The sequence below is a fragment of the Hermetia illucens genome, chromosome 3 (assembly GCF_905115235.1).
Source record: "Hermetia illucens chromosome 3, iHerIll2.2.curated.20191125, whole genome shotgun sequence".
NCBI classification, from domain to species: Eukaryota; Metazoa; Arthropoda; class Insecta; order Diptera; family Stratiomyidae; genus Hermetia; species Hermetia illucens.
This window is the reverse complement of record NC_051851.1, coordinates 115,372,146-115,396,620: the sequence shown is the minus strand read 5'-3', so window position 1 is coordinate 115,396,620 and position 24,475 is coordinate 115,372,146. Positions and strand designations below refer to the sequence as shown.

General features: G+C 41.1%; 1 protein-coding gene across 1 annotated transcript in view; it reads left to right on the top strand.

The window, feature by feature from the left end:
- Positions 1–24,475, top strand: part of LOC119650713 (RNA pseudouridylate synthase domain-containing protein 2) — a 484,992-nt gene that overhangs the window by 212,055 nt on the left and 248,462 nt on the right. The window contains exon 3 of the mRNA XM_038053723.1: positions 11,932–11,961. Within this exon, the coding sequence (XP_037909651.1) occupies positions 11,932–11,961 (30 nt within the window). The remainder of the gene's footprint in view (positions 1–11,931; positions 11,962–24,475) is intronic.

Below are 24,475 nucleotides of genomic sequence, written 5' to 3'. Positions count from 1 at the left end.
CTAAAAGCCTTTGCTCTGTGCCGCGAGACTAGTTGAGCTTCTCAGCTGTATTAAACTAAGGGCTTAGTAGAGGGAGTGCATTCCAGTGAAAGTTTTCCCTTGCCTTTAGTTACCCGTTAATTCATCTTAAACATTTCTTAGAAAATCGTAAAGCAATAGAACTCTTTCTACAGTTTGTGCTGAAGAACTTTTCAAGAGGGCGGAAATATGTATCTGGAGTTGGTTTCATAATGAATTGAAACTCTTTTCTGGTTTTTATATGAAATGCACTTACACAGTAGGGGGAAGGGGGTACAAATCTGCCACATTTGCCACAGTATCAGCTCTCAGCCCGCATGCCCTCCACTGTCCTTAATGCAGAGAGAGAGTGAAGATACTTCACTTTTCAGCAACATGACAGTTATTCCAAGTGGTCTATGAATGTCTCTTATTGGTTTCTACTATGTTGGTAGATGATCAACCTAATCCCATAGAATTATTCACTTGATTATAAACTATGTATATTATGTACTGACCGAATGCCGCTTCCAAAAAACCACTAAACAAAAGAAGGTAAAATGAGACAAACTATGGAAGAGAACTAGATCAAAAATATCAACACAATGTTCATAATGGACTGATGTTAGTCTCCAAACATATTACAAACACTTGAAGATGGTTGTCAGGAAACAAAAGAAGACATTGTGAAGATTGTGGCTAAGGTCAATAAACAAAACAAATTTATTTGCGAAAAGCTGCTGAAACGCAAGCTTCTGAACAAAAACCAACAATTCTGCCAAAAAACTCATCGAAGGGCAAAAGGAAGGTACAACAATAGAAACCATACCGACGAATGACGAATAAACCAACCTAGTTATTCCCTCATTATGAAATCGGGGAAAGCAACAGGACCTGACGACATCGCATCTGAACTCTGGAAAGCGAAGAGCTGGGACCCAACACTGTGGCTCAGTGAATTCTTTACCCGGGTTATTCAGGAAGGAAGAACACCATCTGACTGGCAAGAAAGTACCACTGTTCCAATATGGAAAAAGAAAGGTAGTCCAGCAGAATGTTCAAACTACCGTCCGATTCGGTTACTTTCCCATACAATGAAGATTTGTGAACCCACTCTTGACAACCGTATTCGCGAAATCGTTGAAATAACCGTGAATCAAGCCGGATTTGTCAAGAACTGGGGAACTACTGACGCAATACACGCTGCGCGGTTACTCATGAAGAAACACCGCGAGAAGCATTGCCCTCTTTTCATTGCCTTTCTGGACCTAGAGAAAGCGTTTGGCCGTGTACCACACGAACTCATCTGGTATGCTTTACAACAACACTTCGTGCTAGAAGAACTCGTGCGCTGGGTTCAATTGCTCTACCACGATCCGAAAAGTAAAGTTCGAAGTACGGCGGGTGTATCAAAACCGTTTCGTGTCTCTGTTGGTGTTCATCAAGGAAGTGCCCTCTCACAACTCCTCTTTGTTCTTGTTATGGACACCGTCACACGGGATATCCAACGTCCAGCGCCCTACACACTGCTTTATGTAGATGATGTTTTCCTAGCATCTGATAGCAACAATGATCTCGAGCAACTTGTTCAAAAATGGAATGATTGCCTCATGCAACATGGTCTCAGATTGAATTTAAACAAAACTGAATTTTTGACGACCGATCCCCATGAAACAGGCACAATCACTGTTAGCGGCAGTGATCTGCCCAGAACTGAGCGATTTAAATACCTCGGGTCAACACTATCAGCCAATGGAGAGTTGCGTTATGAAATTGCTTCACGCATTAACACAACCTGGATGAAGTGGCGTCACAACTGGTGTTCTTTGTGATCGACGTATCAACGAACGTCTCAAATCTGAAATTTACCACAATGTCGTCCGTCCAGTCGCTCTCTATGGTTTTGAGTGTTGGCCGACTATAAAAGACAATGAACGGCGTCTTGCGGTAATGGAGACGAAGATGCTACGTTGGACTAGTGGCGTCACACATTTAGATCACATCCGAAATGAGGATATCCGCAATCGTTATGAGGTTGCATCGATCTTGGAAAAGTTGCGAGAGAGGCGTCTTCGATGGTATGGTCACGCAATTCGTGCAAACGAGAATTCACTTGCCAAGATTGGTCTGAACATCAAAGTCGAAGGTAAAGGACCAAAAGGCAGACCTAAACAACGGTGGCTTGATACGCTAGATGGGGATTTGAAAGCCTCTAGATTGCACCCAGATCAGGCATTCGATAGAACCAAATGGCGAAGCCGATCACGACGAGCTGACCCCGCGAACGGGACTGAAGGCTGAAGAAAAAGAAAAAGAGTTATTCCCTTATTAGATTATGGTATAATTATCAGCCCATTGCCAATAGAACAACTTTCTGCTGATATGGAAAAAAAGAATTGGTACGCATTGATTGATTGGAAACTGGTCAAAAGACTTCAAGGAAAGGAAAACAAACGAACTGTTCGTTTGCTTTGATGTCTGAGTTGTTTTTACTTTTGCACCCGTGAAACAGCGACAATCCAAGAGTGGATCATCAATAAGTAAGATCAAAGCAGAATGGAGGAAAACATCTTGGGTCTACCTTCAACTTGCAATCCATATATGTAATATAACCCGCTGTTTCATTCAGGCCAAAGGCAGACTGACACTCCGCCATTTTTGCCCTGCATGAGCAAAGTGTCTACAACGCGGCATTTGCTCCCTTATATAAAGTCAAAAACAAAACATTAACATGAATTATAACCAGGACAAAAGCTGACTTAAGCTGGATGATCAAACAAAAATGTTTAATGCATATTTCCGTCGGTATCTGGTATTCCCCTGTCGACACAGTTCTGCTTCAGATAGAGATATCAATTAAGGGGGTCATTCCGTGTGAAGACTGTTTTTTTTGCCTGTTTTTGAAAAATGATTTTGAAGGACTGGATAAAGATAGAAACGTGATTTTTTCACCATATGTTTATTGATATCTCTAGTATATGTGATAAATTTTTCAGCTTGATTTCGTAGCTAATTTTCGAAATACGTGTTACTTTATGCACCCATCTCCAAAAAAAGGTGTTTTTCTCCTGCCACGCTGGAGGGCGCTGTGCTCATCTGAGGAAAAAAAACTAAACGGCATTTTAATGTGGACAATATTCCACGGTCCGCAAACTAGGATAATTAGAAAATATTAAAAGGTACATTTTTGGTGGGCTTTTAAACTTAATTTTTTGGATTTTGGTGTTTTTTATGGCTCTTTTTTATGAATAAAAAAAAACTACCCGTCCGATTGCAATTATCCTAGTTTGCGGACCGTAGAAATATGTACTAAAGAAGCCGTGAAAATAGATTTTGAGCTATGGTGGCAGCCGATTTTCAAGATGCAGTTTCGAGAAAAACGCATTTGAAAATTTAAATGTGATTATCAACAGTAAAATTTTAGCTCACCATTAATCTGCTATACCTGGTCCATAGAGAGCACCCTCCGTTTCTTCAAAAAAGTCTTGTAAGGCCGATTGTTGCTCTCTGGTGTCAATTGTGGCTCTTTTAGCGAGGTCAGTCGATCGTTGTTCGGACCGCCAAATTCGCGCTTCATTACGGCGGTCGGCATAAACCTGACATATGTGACCAACTTGACATCCCACTGTCACTAGGATTTTGAGAATGCCATTGAATCCTTCATTGAAAATAATTACAGCCAGAAAAGTGACTATTTCTACGACGTTGGCCCTAGAATGAAGGTGTTTAGGAGCGAAAGTCCAGATCAATGCATTTAACGACTCATTGTTATTCTGGGTCTCTGCTCGTTAACATCTGTTCAAGAGATCATCTCGTGCAAATCTTCGTAGATTGGTTTGATGACTGTTTGAACTTATTCAGTCAAACGTGCCTTTTCGTGGTGAAAACTATCCAGTTCTCCTTTAGCTTCCGCTGCTGGACAATTTTGATGCTGAGGATTTTCGTCTGTAAAACATTTATGGAAGAAAGTTGCCCAAATTTCTTGCTTCATTCCTTCTATCGAATTTGCGTGTCGACAAATAGCCAGCCCAGAAAATGTAGTGAGGTCCTTATCAGTAAGTTTTCCAGCCCCTTTTCCACCAATGCCTTTGTGATTCTTCTTTGCATTTCTAAACCGCGTTCCCATTCTTTTCTCGACATGCCCAACGCATTCCTTTTTTACTACTACGTATATTTTGTTATTTGCAGAAATTTGCAGAAATACCGGAGAAAACTCCAGCAAAATCCAATGTACAATATACAAAACTTGTCGCAATTGGAACATCCATGCTCATGTTTGCTAAAAGTTTCTTTGCTGATGTTGATGCGAAGTCCTTTTTCTTCTCTGATAACTATCGATTCCCATGAAATACTCATTTTTTAATGCGAGCATGACGTTGAAGGTTAAAGCGATCTCCCTTCGTACGATCCATTTAAAAAAATCACTGAACACACAAACAGCACAATACTTACAACGAAATATAACTGAGTATAGTTTGAAAGCCTTTCAGTGCTCACTCTAGACTGGATTATCCTTTTTATTCCAAACAGCAAATAAGTTCAGGCAATAGGTTGATTTTTCATCTTTTTATATTTATACCTGTGTTCAAATTTATAAGGTTGAGGTAAAAAACTAACAGGTGAAAAAAGATTCGATGCTCTTTCTCATCGAGTACTCTAGCCGCGGCTGCAAACTCCTTACCTGTTTAACCCTGTAATTTCTGAAGGACTCGGAATATTGGAAAATCCCTTTGCCCACATATTCTCCACTATATATAGATACAATTCATGTAAAAAAAATCGATTTCTCCAACCCGACACACAGGATGACCCCCTTAAAAGCTTTGGACTTTCGGGCAGTAATTGCATTCACCTTTTGTGCGCTACTTCCTTATGGAACACAGGATGACCATCGATACGGACACCGATGTTAATGTGGAAGTAACTGGATTTATCTTAGCAGACTAATTCAGAACTCGGCAACTACATAGATATAAAGATCGATTCCTCCATGTCCACTAAGGTAAAGTCCCTACCAATCACAGGAAAAAGGTAATAAAGGCAATTAAATATAACTTTGACTTCATTTTGGACTCGATAACTAACTGTTTAAATACCCTGCTCACTATTAATGTAGCTGCAATTACAAATTTTATACGAAATAATGAAGACTGAATTAGTGCGCAAATTCGGTGAGATATATTTAGTTCAGTGTTACGACTGGCAGGTAATGATATTATCTACATATATATTCAAATTGTTGGATGACATCAGTGCAGTGGTTAAACTTTTGAAGCCCTCTCAGACTGAGAACCTTGGCTTCGTTTGCATCAATCTTTAGTTCGACTAGTGGAGAGTACAAAGGGCAGTTCTGCGAGACCATGTTTAGGTCCAGCAGCAAGATGCTGTATACGGAATCGAAATGTTTCCCACTTGTGGGAATACTTCTTCACTCACCGGCTTTTCGTCCATTATGGTCGTGTTATCATTGTGCTCACTACAATTTACTTTACGTAAGGTCAATAAACATAGATGACCAGGATTCAAACCCGGGCTTTTATATCTTCATATATGTTTCACGTTGTCGCTCCATGGTAGGTGCTGACCTAATATAAAGGTGGAGGCTTCCGTCTCGTCATATATGTTACTCAATTCTGTCTGCCATCCTTTCAAGGGGCGAATCTTCGCCTGAGAAATCGAAGAAAGCCAATCAAATTTTCTGTTTTATAGCTCACACCTTGTTGCTTTAACACAGCGCAGATCGAAATCATATCCTGTATAATGTCAATTTCGTTTTTCTTTCAACGTTATTGTTCTTCAAAATAGGCTGCACGAATTAACAGATTTCTTTTGCTAACGTCATTTGCCTCTGTATATTCCGTTTTGCTGAATATCGTGCCTGTTACATTGTCTAGCGTTGCCGCGCTATATACGTGTAAGTTGATACCACTTTCTTTTGCCTTTTTAAGGTTTTCTTGAAAGCAAACCCTTATTAAAATTGGTTCAGTATCTGTCTATTTGCATGTCCGTCTGTCTGTCCGTCACACACATTTTTCTCAGAAATGACTGTACCGACTGACATGAAATTTGGTGGGAAAGTAAGTACTGTGAAAAATGCGGTGAACTATTGCATTATTAAACGCTGATGTTAAAGGGAGTCCCCATACACATAAAAGATGGGTGCAACATTTTCTTTCACAGAATATGGTCATGTGCATCAAACGAAACGTCTCGTCTCTTTACATTGCTTGCAAAGGGGAAGAGTACGAAGGCCAGAAAGAGGTCAATTATTTCAGGAGCCGTTCTTAAAAACTAACTAACCAAAAAAAAGAGAAAAGAAAAAAATATGATTGTTCGTGCGTATAGCATCTAGGCTTCAAAATACTCCCCGTTACGGTATCTGCTCGAATAAAGTTAGTAGATTAGTATATTTTGAAAATTTATCTTTTAAACTTATTCTAGATTCGTAAAATTTTACAGCAATATGGGATTTAATATAAAGCGACATACTGGAAGGTTTGGTGGGATTCCTGCTATTATTGGCAAATAACAGATCAAATTTGCCTCTTCTGGGTCAAATTGCTACTCCCTAAGAGATATAATGTTAGTACTACATCGAATTTATATGGAACTATTGTGTACCCAAATATTCTTACTTAATCAACAAAATTTTCCATAACTGAAGAGAACTGATCTGCCGGTTTCCCGACTTGTTTAACGACCAAATTCGTCCTCATGCTTCGTGGTAATTGGTTCTAAACTTTCCCCTAGAACTAATAATGAGTTCACTGTCATTATTATGAGTTTGGCCAATTTTGACGGAACTCTGAGTTCGTTGAATGTTTTGTAGGTTTTGTATTTTTAGAACGAATACCTTCATTGACAATATCCGGGTGATCAATTTGATGTTGGCCAATAATGTTCCGCGTGTAAGACTCTAGCCTGAAATGACCCTATAATTTTCGTTGGTGGCCTTTTTTGCTAATTACGCTTGTTTTCCCGTCGTTTAGTGTGCACTCCTCTATTCAGGCGGGATTAAGGAGCTTATGGAGCATTTTTATTGGACCCGCTTGCCTCTCCCTCCGCCCCCGGAGTTTTGTAGTTTCTAAGAATTTATAACGAACCGTTGACTTGTTCTAGTGTGTGTGAGGCGACAGTAACTTGCTCACTTATAGCCAGCTAATAAGGCGTTGGTGTTTGGTGGTTGGTCAGAAGTTGCTTCAAGAACTAACCTATTTACACTTTATTTTCCTCACATCTACTGGGGTGTCTTGCCGTAACTTCACAATATGTAGCTAGTTTTAAATTCTGTCGTCATACGCTTGATAATCTCATGGACAAATCTTAAATTCAGCTTGTGAAGCTCTTTACTTCCTTTGGCTTTTGTCGGATGCTCCTTATATTGTTTATATGAGACCGATGATCATTTTACCCGCTCAATTCTTCTACGTCCTGCTTTTGGATGTCGCAGTCTGTTATTTGCTACTCTGTGAGTCTTTTTCCGTTATTTGTTCCACTTTGGGAGCTATATCGTACTGACTTCTTTACGTCTTACTTCTTTTAATTTTAATCTCGAAGACATCTAGGGGTATTTTGGTATTATTTGTAGGTAGTGATTTTGTATTTATGAGGCCAAGCCCCACCCGAGATGGGAAAGAGAAAAACTTTGTTGGCCCAGAATATGATTTGACAATATTAGATTAATTGTAAAATGTTGGGGCCCGCATAATTTTCACCTGGGCCCCCGATTTTTCCCCGTTATCCTATAGATGATGGCTTTAAACGCAAAAGACGACACCGACTCACACAACAACGAGAAAGCAACAGGATAAGCGGATCTGGTGATGTTACATCTGACCTTTAGAAAGCAAAGGGCTGGGGCTCAAAGAGCTCTATAATTACGTTATTGGGGAAGGTAAAGCACCATTTGATTGGCGAAAAAGTGCGACCGTTTCAATATGGGCATAACAAGGTAATCTGTTCCAATTCCAAATTCCAAATCCGGTTGTTGTCCCATACCCTGAAGATTTTTAAATGTATTCTTCACAAAGGTGTTCACCACGTCCTTTAAATAACTGTGCGCCAGGCCGAGTTTGTTAAGAACTCGCAATACGCGATTATACCCCAATCCGAAAAATAAGATTCGAAGTGTAGTCTTTAGTAGTCTTTATTCATGTTATAGACACTGTAATACGGAACATCCAGCTTCCAGTACTCTACACACAACTCTATGCCTATGGTGCTTTCCTAGCGTCTCATATTAAACTTGGTCTCGAGTAGCTTATCCCGAATTGGAATGATCGCTTCGTATAGCACGGTCTGAAACTGAATCAAAAAAGACAACCTTAATGAAACAAGTATTATTATTTTCAGCGGTTTTTCTTTAACCGTCGTCTAGTTCACAATCGCGGTCGGCTCGTCGCGATCGGTTATGCCATTTTGTTTTATCAGAGGCTTGATCTGGATGCGATGGATTTGGATGTTATATTGTGCCTTGAGAGCCTCTCGACTTCATTCAGATCACGTTTATGACCGACCGAAAAGGGCCATATCTCCATATCTCCACATGGTGACCGCTGGGAGCCCTTTCTTAACGAAAAGCTGCAGACGGAGAAGGATGAAGGCGAGTCTCCCGCGACTAAAAGCGGGACAAATTCTACCAACTGGTCCTCCAGGTTGGGAGTTATGTAGGGCTGACCATCCTACGTGGAAAACCGAAGTTACGAAGCCACAACAGGAGCCTCGGACTATCCGTCCAGTCCACAACGACGAACCCGGCAAGGAAAAAGGAATAACGATTTGTGCATTTTCTCATGAAACGTGCGCTCCCTGTACAGAAATGGAGCTGCCAAGTAGTTAGCCGATACCCTGCTCCCATATAGGCCCAATGTGTTGGACAGGGACCGGTTTCCTGGAGAAGAATCGCTACACCATATATTAGAGCGGCCATCCAATAAGCCATGTGCTCGGCGGAGTAGGTTTCTTCGTCAGCCAAAAAATGAAACCTGTTGTTATCAGCTTTGAAAATATAAGCGAACGGCTATGCACTCTACGCTTGCGAGGCAAATTTAGAAATATAAGTTTCATTAACGTTCACGCCCCTACAGAGGAGACTGCAGAGTCGGTGAAGGATACCTTCTACGAGGCAATAGAACGAACCCTCAGAGCCTGTGCCAGATATGATATCAAAATCATACTTGGGGATTTTAACAGCCAAGTAGGGACGGGGCCCGTATTTAGGCGATACGTTGGCTCTCATAGCATATATCAAAATACAAATGATAACGGACTCCGGTTTATTCAATTAGCAGTGTTACACGAAATGGTTGTTGGAAGTACCTGGTTTCCGCGGAAAGCAGTCCACAAACATACATGGGCCTCTCCAGGCGGGACCACTTTCAATCAAATTGACCACGTGTTGATCGAACGCCGCCACCTCTCAGTCTTGATGAATGTCAGAATATATCGGGGGCCAATATAGACTTGGATCACTATCTCGTTGGTATGGTGCTCCGAGCTCGAATAACAACACTACCCGGAATCCTCTCTGACAATCAGGTGAGAATTAACACTGAAGCTATCCACAACACAGCCCTCCGCAACACCTGTAAGAGGGAAATGGATGCCGCAATAACCGCAATCAACAGCGATCCTGGAGATGAAGCATCAACAAATGGACATTGGTTAAATATGGACTTAAAAGACTTGTCCTCAAGGTGTGGGACAGCGTATCAATCCCTGACGACTGGCAAAAAGGCAGTATCTGTCTCATACATAAAAAGAGAGATATCACGCAGTGCAACAATTATACTGATATCACATTGCTGAGTACCATCTATAAGATATTCTCCGCTATCTTGCTAGGCCGGATAGCCCCATACGCTCAGAACATCATTGGCCTATACCAAAGAGGCTTCACTCCAGGCAAATCAGCAACAGATCAGATTTTCTCTGTGCGGCAAGCGATGGAAAAACTGTTGGAATATGGACATCATCAGTGATAGCATAGCCAGGATAAAACTGAATTTGGTATCCCGACGAAGTTGGTAATACTGACTAGGCTGACCGTAATCAATGTGCGAGACCAGAGAAAAGCAGCAGGATCACTCTCAAGATCATTCGACTATCAGGCGTCCTCTTTAACCTGGCCCTGGAGAAAGTGATTTGCGACGCCGATCTAAACGCGAGAGGCAATATCTTCTTCAAGTCCACCCGACTACTGGCCCACGCTGGCGATATTGACATCATGGGAAGAATGACCCGAGATGTACAGTCTACCTTCCTCCAGGTCGAGCAGGCGGCGCGAGATCTTGGGCTGCACATTAATGAAGGCGATGGTGGTAACGTCAGCACCAAAACCAAAACCGAAAGAACAAACAACATCTAACCGCACTGGTCAAACGAAAACTGTGAAGATTGGAGACTACAAATTTGAGACCGTTGACAATTTCTCCTATCTAGAGTAGAAAGTCACAACCGATAATAGCTATGACAATGAAATCTGCGCACGGTTGTTGACAGCCAACAGAGCCTATTTCAGCTTACAAAAGCTATTTCGCTCGAAACGTCTCACCATAAAGCTCTTACTATACAAGGCTGTGACTTGCCAGTCTTTATGTATTCGCTGGAGACTTGGGTTCTTAGGAAGAAAAACTGCGAACTATCGGCCGCGTTCGATAGTAGAATCCTCCGAAGAATTTTTGGACGCCTACATGAGGAGGGACGGTTCCGTAGCCTACATACCAATGAAATCTACGAGCGATACCATGACCGTCAGGTTGTGGATGAAATACTGCTCAATAGGTACGCTGGGCGGATCACTTAATCCGTGTAGATGGGGGTGGTCCAGGCTGGAAAGTCTATAAGGGCAATATCTATGTTAGAATAAGAAGACGAGGCAGACCCTGCCTGAGATGGAGCGATGACGTTGGTCAGGACGCCCGACAGCTTTTAGGGATATCGAATTGGTGGACCTAGGCGCAAAACCGGGATGTCTGGAGTTCCTTACTAGAGCACGCCCAGACCGGATACCGGTTGTTGTGTCGTTGATGATGATGATGGAAAAGGCCCAATCGACCGAAGGTGGCTGACCGAACTTTACGGGACAAAAGCAAAACAAGGCAACAGCAAAGTTCCGAATTGAAGATTTACGTCATGGACAAAATTACTTCTAAGAACACTGGGTAAGAATTCCTGTCGTTATTCGCGCTGCGAGATAACTTGAACTAGAGTGTTCTTAACGGAAAAGAAAGAATTAAACCAGTATAAAAGCGTTTTCTTCAAATTTTGTTCTACTTGGTTTGGTTGATTTTTGAGATGCTTTACTCCGTGGACTGTCGTTCTTAATCGATTGCCATTGTATACTTTGGGGATTGTGTTTTAGAGTGCATGAAATCTTAGTTTCCTGAATTTCGGCAAGAAGTCTTGGTTAACTTCATTGCAAAACGAAATTGTCAAGCAACATTTATTATTAAAAAATGTGCCAGACCTAACATATATGCAGTACATATAGTAGTTCATATAGTTGGAATGAAGCTGCCATATTCATGTATTAGCTAACCTCGTTTTCACGGGCAGCACCCGGGCAGTTTCTTTTTAGATTAATTGAATTTTTATTTATTTTTTTTATTCAGGTTTGGCTGCAAACAATATTGTAATATCAGCCAATCTGGTTTCAATTGAAGCAAGGAAATAATTCTTTGATATCTGATCTTTTGCTAAAATATTACTTAATCATGTCATTCGACTGGGAACAATAAATAATTCAGTGAAATATCATAGTTGTAAGCTAGCAGCTAATGGTGATACTGGTTTTGTGCAATAATTTGTCGCCGAATTTTTTTGCTGCATTACCTGTTATAGTTGAAGTAACTTTCTGATACTTATAAACATTTCTGAAACTTTTTTATACATTTCTTTTCATTCCTTTCATACACGTTTTTCTACTACTTGCAGGCATCTGTTTCAGGCCAACAAAGTGATCTGGTAAGTCAAGTTCCCAATTGAACCCCACAAAATGCGAAACTCCGATGTTTCCTATTGTGTTTCAGGGAAACATCCAACAATATGTGATAATAAAATAAAAATAAAAGACGGAAAGGAGTGTCTTTCCAAATGAAAAAGGAAGAACGAATTCATTAAATTTTAATTATAAGCTAAGGAAAGGCATCAAAGAATTTATAAGAGAAAGTATGAACTTGTCTCTTCATTTTGTTTTCGAAATGTGAAAGTGGAAATCTTCGTTTTTATTTTGTAAGCAAAAGAAAGAAAGTAATTCTCTTCAATATTACTTTCAATAAGAGTAGTTGATTGATTGCCGACTGGAGCTAAGGGACCCTTCATCTTAGCTTTTAGGACTCAATTTTACGTTTTTCATGTCGTTTTGAAGAATCCATTTTAGTGCTTTTATCAAATCGAGTCTTATAAAATTCATTCAACATAGTGAATAACCCGAGGTCATTCGAGTTTTATTAATTTTTTTCATATTACCGCTTTTGTGTAGGAACCCGTAAAGAATTTGGAATTACTTCTCCATGCAGGAAAATCCTCGGCTAAATCTGAAAAAACAAACAACTAAATCATTTTTCATTGGAAAGTCTACCCCGTGTTCAGCCTTTCAAAAGTTCCATACACTTCCATTACTAAATATTAGCCGTAATCTAGCCATCTCAGTGGGGGTAGGTGATGTATGTACCTTAAATTGTAATATCACTTTACCATCACCAAGCACGATCCAAACATCACTAACATCACTTAACTTCACATCGAAACATCACACAATTCGCCTAGTACATATATATAAGTGACGGTAGCGGCTGTAGTGTCGGATAGCTTTGAGCTGGAAAAATTTTTTAGGTTTGCGTGTGATCATTTTAATTATGGTGTCTATTGCAATGCCAACATAAAATGTATATACTTATGTATCAAAGTAATGGACATTCGCAAGAATTGTTATTCCCTTTCCCGCATGTGAATATATTTTATTATAGTGTATGGAAACCTTCCCCTTTTGTGTACAACAAAACCTTATTCAAATCGGTTCACTGTCTGTCTGTCTTATCACTTTCCTCCAAAACGACTAATCCGATTCGAACAAAGTTTCGCGGACATATGGGAACTATGATATCCCACACATACACTGAATGACATAAATTTACGTGGAATTTAAATAAGGCTCTCCATAGATAGAAAGGGGGGATGTACATTTTTTCTTCGTATTTAGTCATGTAGGTCATCAATTGGAAGGTCCCAATTGTTACTTTCCGAAACTGAGATTCGTTTTGACATAAATTGCAAAATGCGTGAGTAAAGAGCCAAAAAGTGCACACTTAAAAAGCGACAGGACTAATTTTCGGAAGGTACCCAACCCAAAAATCTAGAAAAAAATAAAAGTGATGCTCTTATTCCAAATCTAGGCCTCAAAATATGTCTCATTCTGATATCTGCTCCAACAAATTTATCAATAGTATAATATATTACCAACTTTTTGCAGATGCCTGGAAAACGGAAAGGAAGTATAAAATTTCTTAAAAGTATAGAAGACCATATCGCGCATTCTACTGCAGTAAAGATTTAGAAGAAATCGGGCTATTGGCGCCAAAGTTGCAGCAATTCGAACTCATCAATTTTACGGGAATTTACTGCATCTTAAACCATGCAAATAAGATGCTGACGTCATAACTAACGAGACTACTTTACATTCGAGTGAAATATTAAAATTTCATTTATGAGGAAACTACTTTTTCTTAGCCATTTTAAATATTTTGTGTAAAAGAAAACCTCATTAAAATCGAATCAATGTCTGGGTCTGTTACACCCGATCACACCCGATTTACTCGGAAGCGGCTGAATCAATTGCCACGAAATTTGGTGACAAGGTGTGCAAGCCCTTTACATATGGTAAGTGCTGCCATTTTATGTTGAGTTTGAAGGGCGCACCCTATACATGCGAAAGGGTGTTATAGCATTTTTTTCACAGAATATGGTCATGTGGGGCATCATGAAAGGATTTGATTAGTACTTTTGGAAACTAATCTTATTTCTGACATTGGGTAAAACATCGAGGAGTGAGGGCTCAATATATGGGCACGTCTCGTTCTCAGAACCTATCCAGCCAAAAAATCTGAAAAACATCACAGTGGTGCATCTATACGAAATTTAGGCCTCAAAATACATTCCATTCCGATACCTGTTCAAATAAAGTTAATAATAGCATATTACTATATTTTAAAAATATACCAGGCAATCCCCCTTAGTTTCCTCCTAGAAGTACAGGATTTAGCATTGGTATAAGGGATAATATAATGAATAACTTTGGGAGGTTTGAATGAAATCCAACTATTACTAACAAAATTATTGGCGTTGAAACTTGCATTTCATGGAAATTTGTTGCACTCTAAAAGGTGTATGACGTCAGCATCATATAAAGTGAAGTTATATAAATGGCGTTTTAGTTATTTGTGTATCAATATCAATTACTCCAGACAGACATGTGAATGCCTCTGTATGCGCTAATTAAATTTCCGGCTAGTGGATAGCCATATGGTATTTACTTAAAGTACCTATTTGTATGCTTTTGTGCACGGGGTAAGTAGAAATACATGAAGATGCGCCAGATCAATTTGGATCGGCCACGCCTGTTGATATTGATGTCTTTGATATACATGGACATATCTTTATCTGGAGTTTAGTAATTAAGGAAGGAATATTAGGCCTTTTTCGCTATGTTCGAAAGGAAAACCATGCGCAGGGATATGAAAACAAAACCCGAAGCGAGCAGCTTCCGGTATCCCGACTTGTTTGCCAATTGTATCCAACTATTTGTGTGAAGCGTACGAGGTTGAGTATCAACGCAGTGCTTTCCAAATCAAATTATTTGCGTAAATGGGTCTTTAAAAAAGGCTCTAGCTTCCGGTTTCCATACTTGTTTTATTCTCTCACATAAAACGTTTATTTCCTATTGATACCTATTTGGTGATTGCCATAAGCCCCTAAATAGGGGTATATGATTGTTATAAACCCCTATGGAGGGCATAGCGCGTGAACCAGATCTTCGCGTCATCGTTGTCGATTTCTTACAATGAGCTTCAACGGCCTCCAAAATTTTCCGAGGAGCTTACATTCCTGATAGATTAATGGGTTCCATTGCATAACATAACAAAACAGATACATTTCCTGTTGATGGTGTCGAAATCGACGAAAAGCAGATGGGACGGCGATCTCAACTTCACGCGCTGCTTCATAATGATCGGGAGCGGTATTGATGTGGTCAGTGCAGGAGGATCTATTGCGGAACCCAACCTGCTCTCTGTAGATCAGGCTCCCCAGATGTATTTTGATGCGTTTTAGGGTGATTTAATTTGTTATCTTCGCGAGAGCTCCCCCAGTTGTCCCAATAAAGACAGGTATCCTTCTCGAGGATCTTCACGATCATCTCCTTTCTCTGACTGGGAAAGATCTCAGATTCATATATGAATGAGCAGAACCAATAACTGCCTTATAACTACAGGAAGTTCCGTTTGATGTCCTTTGATGGCAAATATAGTTTCGCTTCTATTTGAAATAGTATACGGATTAAAGTGCACCTTCTATCTGCTCGTTAATTTCTATTACAAGACCATTGAAAGGTTTGCAACCACCGGAACACAGTTTCATGATGGCTTTTTCACGGTTTCGAAAAATTTCGCAGCGGTAACTTGTATTCTGTGTTTCTTTGGTTTCATTGACTGATATTTATGCATGAGAGACAAGATATTTTTTATTTGTATAGTTCCGAATGTGCTACGTTCATAATTGATAAGCCTTTCAGAGTACAGCGAAGAGTCCTTGATGTCCTTATCGTTGCACCTTTTATCGAGTCATACATAAAGATGTTTGGGTCGAATTTTTACTCCCCGGAGTTCGGGTCGTTTTTGACTGTTTGTCTTGATGCTTCTGTAAGTGGAGCATGAACAAATTCTTCCGTTGAAATCTGCTCTAAATATTCTCTCCATCTATGTATCCGTCACGACTCGGCGGCCGGTAAGTGAAGTACCGTTCTTGTCATTAACGCAACAGAAGTGTTTGATATCTTGTGGGAGTTGGTGTCGGCTTTTGATAAGTAGGTACAGATCTATTTCGTCATCCCGAGTATTTTATCGGCACTTCGAGTAGTTAACCGTAAAGATCTTTGCAATGGACCACTCCAGCGACAGCGATTAGCGAGCGTTTTATCGTCGGGAGACTTGGGGTAGAGGTGTTTCTTTTCACGGACCTTTTTTTCAACGTCATCATTCCAAAGTCAAGTATCTCAGTTGATGAACCGCTTACCCGGCTTGGTGACTCTGAGGGTTACATATGCCGCTTTGTGAATCGTGTATTTAATTTGGTTTCACGATTTTTCCACATTCGTAATGGTTGGTAATTGCGGAAGCCACATAATTTTTTTTCTTCTCACAAAATCGCCACCATTTAATACACGGCAGGCTAGTATATTGAAGTGCAATGTTCTCACAGGGAACGGCTTTGCAGTCGGTGGCGTTGGTAAAATTTATGAGAATATAATTGATTTACGTTTTACTATTCCCACTATAGAATGTAGAAAGATGAATCCATCGTTTGATGAACTATCTATTCATAATTACAAGGTCATGGGTGTCTGCAAAATCGACTATGCACTCTCCAAACTCTTTTCACTAGGACATCTGTTGCCGTCTGCCTTTTCACCAACATGGCGTCATAGGTCTGTGCATCGAGAAGTTGCTCGAAGGCATCAGCCCGACCTATCTATGGCGCGCATGGGGGAAAGAAGTGAATAGTGCGATCAGTTGATATAACGGCCATCAAGCCGTTCGACCTCTTTAATGTCTTCACGGAAGCCCTCAGAGATGGCAATGCCAACACCGTATTGAGTGTGTGGGCTACCAAAATAAAGAGGTTTATAGCCATTTTTACCACGTGTGTATTCTATATCGCAGCTTTTGGCACCAGACTGTCGGGTTTCTTGTCCTGTCGCGTCGACTGAGGTGAACGCCCTGGCATTTTAATACGCCCATTTTTTTTAACGACATTGGATGCATTTACTTGGTCCGCCTGTTGCGTCATTAGATGGGATTTAGTATAGCGAGATAACTCCAATTATATTTTGTTTATTTTTTCCCTGATGTCAGCATTTTATTTTTGTTTTGCTGATGATAGTAAAAAGTACTGTCTTCGTATGGTACGTGACCTGCGGAGATAAACGGCATCGTCCCATTACGATTTTATAGGCGCTTCCCCACGCGTTTATATCCGCTTTCGAACAAAGTTCTTTAAAATATTCCCACTTGCTCCGCTGGATGGCGAGCTTGATGTTCTTGCGAACTTTTTTTGTCCTGATCGTTTCAATATACTGCTCGCTGGGACGGTCTGGCTCGGCTGAAAGTCGATCAAAACCTTGCTAGCTCACTATTCCACTACTAATTGAGTCTTCTTGTGGGGAATGAGCATCTCCTAGATATCGATGCGTCACACGCTTTATGTGACATGCCCAATACATGGAGATGCCTGTCTTGCTTGTTCATCCATTGTTTTTTCAGACCGAATTTCCTCATGATCGTGTACAGTTTTACCCTGGCTGTGCTATCATAGGCGGTTTTAAGGTAGATGAAAAGATGGTGCAACTGATGTCCTTATTCCAACAGTTATTCCATCGCTTGCCGCAGAGAGAAAATCTGATCTGTTGCTGATTTGCCTGGAGTGAAGCCTCTGTGGTATGGCCCAATGATGTTCTGGGCGTATGGGACTATCCGGGCTAGCAAGATAGCGGAGTATACCTTAAAGATGGTTCGTAGCAACGTGATACCACTATAATTGCTGTACTGCGTGATATCTCCCTTTTTGTGTATGAGACAGTTAAGTCCTTGGGTTTTAACGTAGGAACCTGTCGTTGAGACTTAATCCTACGGTCTTCTTAAGACACGGATTGATTTTGGGACCACAATCAGAGCCCCGCTGTAACAAGCAACAACGGTATTAGTCTATGCAAGTACATGGCTTAACATTCATACTGCTGGATGCAAGACCTACTTAAATCTCTACCGAACTAAGGAGTATGGCACCCGTGTTGAAACGCAACACCACGCCGAGGTTCGAAGGTCTCTTCTCGCTTGAGCATCACCAACAGCCCCTATGAAGCTGCCAGTAGGGGGCCAACCGCAAACAACCGAGCTATGCTCATATACGACAGGAATTCTCCCGAAGTATAAGAGTCCAGGGGCTACCCCGGTTTCCATGGTACCAGAATACCCCTGGTAAGGTTTCGTGACCGAAGCCACTTCAGATGAGTCCCCGTACAGACTCGGGTCTAATCGCCCTAATTAGGCCTTGGAGCATTCGCCTACTGCATCACGGCCGGCAAGCCAATGCGATACAGCGGTTCCCGGTGCCACCACGTGGAGGTTCTCCTCGGCCACTTGGTTTTGGTTCAGCCGACAGGGTTGCCGCCTCGTCTTCCTCCCCGCCACCTCAGAGCACCTATGTATGAGACAGATAATGCCTCTTTGCCAGTCGTCAGGCATTGATTCGCTATCCCACACCTTGAGCACAAGTTGATGAACCACTTGGTGTATTTGGCTGCCTCCATATTTAACCAATTCGGCTGTATTTCCATCGGCTCCTGGTGACTTATGATTTGTAAGCCGATGAAACGCACGGACTGTTTCTTCTATATTTGGTGGTGGCAGTATTTGTCCGTCGTCTTCAGTTGGCGGGACCTCCAACTCGTCGATGTTCTGGTTGTTCACTACTTCATCAAAGTTTTCAACTCATCGCTCTAATATGCCCATTCTGTCGGAAATCAGATTTCCCTCTTTGTCTCGACAGGATGAACATCGAGAGGGGTACGGGTTGATTCTGCTGACTTGTTGGTAAAACTTCCGCGCCTGGTGCGGTCCCTGTAGTTTTCGAGTTCACAAACCTGTTGGTTCTCCCAGGCTTCCTTTTCCGTCTGTGCAGTCGCTTCTCCGTGCGGGAGTTCGTGATAAGTCACCGCACGTGCCTGTGTCCTTTGAGAATTGCAACATTACTCAGTATGCAGCATTCTTCCGTTCCGTAGCTAGCTTACATTCATCGTCAAACCAGCCGTTCGGACTCCTTTTGCGGCTGGGACCAGCTATGTTTATAGCCGTATTTATGATAACGCTCTTCAAGTGGTTGTGAAGATAATTTGTTGATGCTTCATCTCCAGGATCTCTGTTGATTTCGGTTATTGCAGCATCCATTTCCGTCTTATAGATGTTGCGGAACGCTGTGTTGTGGATGGCTTCAGTGTTAGCTCTCACCTGATTGTCAGAGGGGATTCTAGGTGGTGTTGTTATTCGAGCTCGGAGCACCATGCCAACGAGATAGTGATCCGAGTCTATATTGGCCCCCCTATATGTTCAGACATTCATCAAGGCCGAGAGATGGCGGCGTCGATCAACACGTGGTCAATTTAGTTTAAAGTGATCCCGTTTGGAGAGGTCCATGTATGTTTGTGGACCGCTTTCCGCGCAAACCAGGTACTTTCAACAACTATTTCGTGTGACACTGCTAATTAAATAATCTGCAGTCCATTATCATTTGTATTTGGATCTAAGCTATGGGATACCGCCTGAATACGGGATCCGTCCCTACTTGGCTGTTAAAATCCCCAAGTAGATTTTGATATCATATCTGGGATCATATCTGGCTTCGACTCTGCAGTGTTCTCTATAGGGGCGTGAACGTTAATGATTCTTATATTTCTAAACTTGCCTTGCAAGCGCAGAGTTCATACCTGTTCGCTTATATTTTCAAAGCCGATAACAGCCTGTTTCATTTTTTGGCTGACTAAGAAACCTACTCCGAGCACTTGGTTTACTGGATGGCCACTATAATATATGGTGTAGCGACTCTTCTCCAGGAAACCGGTTCCTGTCCAACGCATATACATGCAAAAGAAGGGTAAAGATGTACAAATTGCTTTCATAGAGGTTTATTTGATTTTTACTTTCCTCGGCATTGTTAATTCTGATTCTATTTCTATTTGGCAAAGGGTTTAAGGTACCGTATGACGGACCCTAATGGTTGTTGATGAATTCTACCTGAAAACTTTTGCCCAGCAGCACCTATGTCATCTCAATATAATCCTGGTCCTTCCAGGTTGCTAAGTCAAGTTGAGCTGAAAAGGTTGGCAGAACATTGCTACAGAATGGTCGTAAATAAATTGGAACTGCCTGTGGTGACATTTCATCTTCATTATTGTATAAGATACTGTGCATTGTTCTCGTGAAACATGCTGGATTGGCCTTCCTATGTGAGATTTTCTGTCGCCATATTAATTTTTGAAGCATTGCTACTCAGTTTTGAGTTTGGGATTCTATTATTTCAGATACTGCTTGAATGTATTCGTCTGTAATAATATAATTGGACAGTTTTATGTAAATTCTGTTACTAATAGTATATCAATTCACATAGGGGAGCACACAGCTGACACTTTCCACATCTGCAATTTCTGTTCCCATAGACTTTTTGAGCAAATCTTCCATTATTTGGATATTGAAATGCAATTTAGAAGAACTCAGAATCGACCCTAATTGGCTGGATGACCTTTTTCATGGGCCTTGGCACGGTAACATTTAATAGTTGCGTAAAATCGGCTACTCGGTTGCGACATTCCCAGACACATATATTTCACTGTGCACTTCTTGACACCTAGTTTTACCGTCGCGTAAAATTAAATTTTGAAAATTAATTTTTGGTTGGGGTGACAGAGTAGGAGCAGAAAAATACTGTCCGTGATAGTCCTAGAAATAGAAGCAGAGATCCCCTTTCGAGACTCTCTTAGATATTCCTTGATAGTAAAATGCATTTCTTATTCCAAACAGCAAATCTAAGGCTTACATTTGAAAGGTAAGAACGGTTGCTAGATACCAGCATATTTTGTTGCAGACTGCAGCCATTTATCCAACATGGAAAAAGTATAGTCTTGAGACCTGCTCGAGCTTCGGCAAGCAGAAGTTTCCATTACACTGTGCACCCATGCTTTGGGAGTTGTCAAGTGCAATGTGAGTTAACATTCTACTTGGGCTAATGTAGCTTGAAGTTTAAGGATTTAGGTAGCAATTCTGCCATCCTTATTTAGGTGCTAATTGAGAACCAAGTAGATGAAGATTTCCGAAAGTATCTATAAAATCGACGAATACCGATCTGTTTCTAATAAAATTACGGGAGCGACGGCTGAATGGAATGCTTGAACTAGGTCTACAGGAAATACGGGTGTAGAGTGAAGTAACAAAACTTAGACGATTTGGCAGATAGATCCTTTTTAGAATTGTGTCATAACACTATAACTGTAGGAGGGTTTTATGCAGATATTGTGGTTGATAGTTGAATTAACTCATATTTTATTACTTATAGAAAGCAGCATTTTATGTATATAAATGTTTGTGCCTGGAGTTAACGATAATGTCACAGTTCAAATCCAATTTGGTCTCTACGCACTTCGCTTTCTTAGAACTATTGATAGCAACTTGTGGACGATACACTAACGATTTCGCATTCCAAATGGTTTTCGGTGCATCTAAATTGTCCTCAAAAGCTCTGTCTCGAAACTAGGACCGACCATAAATCAGAACAGTAGCAAATTAGTATTAAGAATTCAGAATGTCGATTAATTAACAAACACATTGCAAAGGACATTAGATTCCTGATTGCACCTTAGTAATTTACATATTAATTGCATAGCAATGGTCACATGATTTGCATGTCTCTATAGATGCAGCCGCATACGCGATATTCGGGTAACCAATGGGGTGAAACTACCTGAACTTTTGCCCCCTAGTTGCAACCCATTATGCGGTAATGGTAGTATCACCGATCCCTGCTACTATTTGATTCGTAAATGCAGGGTAAATAACAATCGGTGGCTTTCAGTTTCGAATGCTATCCAGGCGATACCAGGGCTAAGATAATCTGACTTCCACTTTAGGATTGGGTTACACATCTTTTGTCTGGTGATATCATCGCATGGTACACTTGCATGAATAATGTGAAATATGTCCGCTCTGTGGCCATAGGTCACCCCGCACCAGGATGTCCTACCTAATCTATGGTTCTTCATAAATATGAGTGTTTATGATGTGGATCATTGCAAGACTTTTCGACCATATATCAACATCAAAATTCCATTATGAAATTCAGATAGTGTGAAAATATGTGTGTCATGAATACATGCATAAATTTTGAGTGGATAGGATAACGATTTTCATTTCATTTGGCGCTGGGTCCTTTCTGGTCGTATCGAATATTTGCGGAAGTAGTTCACACTTTCACACACAGAAGAAAAGTTGCCGTGAGGGCATGATGAATTATTAATCATGTGAATTTGAAATTGAGAACATTTTACCTTTTGCTATTTGGCAAGTGAGCGTTATTGGGCGGAGCGGTTACCACAAATTAGGGACTTCGTTGGAATGGTAAGTGCGCTACTGCTGCATAGACATAAATTGAGTGAGAGGCCATGAATGCTGATTTTTGTTATTCATAAGCCCGCAGTTGATGCCGATAATATACTTAGTTTATTTTTGCAGCGTTACCCTATTGGCGAGGGCACATTATATCTTCCGACTGATTTTATTGATAAGTGCGGAGTCGACCAAGAGAGCAGAGCTATCCCAAAAACCTAAAATTTTTGCGAAATTGGCCGTTAGAGGTGTAGCGGGTGGCGGGAACTTTGAAAACTTCTGTTCCTCAAGTGCCATTTAACAAAATTTCACTTGTCTTTATACCGCTGCGTGGATCTACACCAGAACCTGAAAAACAAATAAACGTGGAACATCGCGAGCACCTATTGGTGGTGGTTCACGATGGATCACATCCTCAATTAATACTGGGCCTGCCTCAGGTCCTCAAAAGACGCGGCCTTTAGGGTTCATTCCCTGCCTTGACATCTTGAGGTCATTATATTGGAGGATATCCCTTAATTTTTAACAACAAACGATGCTGCTCCTCAAATCAAAAAGAATTGGCTGAATAAATTGTCCCTCCCTTAGAGGTTTTAAAGGAAATGTTCGGATATATCTTATTTCTTTATAAATGGTACATGCGCCATCTAAATGTGAAGAATCATTAAATTTTTAGTAGCGCTGAAGAATTAAACGTATTTCAGACATTAAACACAATGTACAACATTACTTTCAAATTTTAAGTACTAGATGGTCTGCATGAATCCAAAGATTTTGTTTCGAAAATACGTTCGTCAAGAATTCAAGTTCATTTCATGGCACAAGCTTCACTTGTGAGCATCCTTGCAAAATATGTGTTAATTTAGTGGTAAGAAGACAACAAGAGCTATTTTTTCCGTTTATTTCTTCATCAGAGAGAAAATGCCACAGGGTCCAGCGAATCCTCCGCTGAGTTCAGTAGGGCTGTGAGAATTCAGGGTAGGCTCCTTAAAGGTGATATTGGGATTGTGATGGGTGATCTAAACACGGTAAATACGGTCTTGGTGACCGAAACGGTAATTGCAGGAGGTTTGTGGATTTCTGAAACTTCTAACAAGAGACGGGCTCACATCGGCCTCGAAAGGGATCACCATCTGATGGTTGTTTACGATCGCGTGTTGCATCCGCCACCTCTCGCAGGGTCGGGAGCTGCAACTCCTTCAGTTCAACATCGACTTTTGTATGACCCAGCTGTCGCTCCACAGTAGGAGAGTTATCTTGCTGCACGGAAGGGAGATATACTAAGTAGCCCACCTGAGAATATCGATGGGCATTGGGCTGCCATAAAAAATGCTCATTTCTCGGGTGCTAAACAGGTCGTCGGCCACGTCCCGAATGGGCATGACAAGATCTGGCCGACTGCGAAGTCGTGGAAGTAGGTCGATGAACGACAGAGTTGAAGGTGAAATTCTGAAAAATTCAGCGTAGCGTACGCCATGACAGGAGAGAATTTGGTACTGCGCTGGTTAGGGAAGCGAAAGATGCTGCAGACCGCAATGATTTCCTAAATGTATGCATCACGAAATAGCTTGCATGTGGTTGCAAATATTTTAATGATCCTGTGAAGGACGTCAACGATAGATTTCTCATCCACCATGATGAACAACTGAAGAGGTAGAAAGAACACTTCACTACCGTTCTTAACCGTGTCACATCCGGTGAGGCTCATCCTCTGGTAGATGAAATGGTAATGCGGATACGAACTGTTCCTTTAAGCAGAAGAGAAATCATCAAATCAAGCCACTAGGCTTGACGGTTCCCCGGCGGAGATGTTTATCCCTGCACCTTGCAGACGCTGACACCAGAATGCGTGTTGCCTAATGCATTAACGGCACTAGATCCGTTTTCGCTGACCTGTTCTTTCTCTATTGCTATATGGGAGTTGAAAAGTGAATTCCATTGTTACCCAAAAGCTTTCGTCAATACCTATCTGTGTCATATCATTGGAGTCCGCTGGCCTGACACTATCTTAAATGAAGAGCTTGGCCGGCGCGTAGGCTTGCCATTCGTATGCGGTC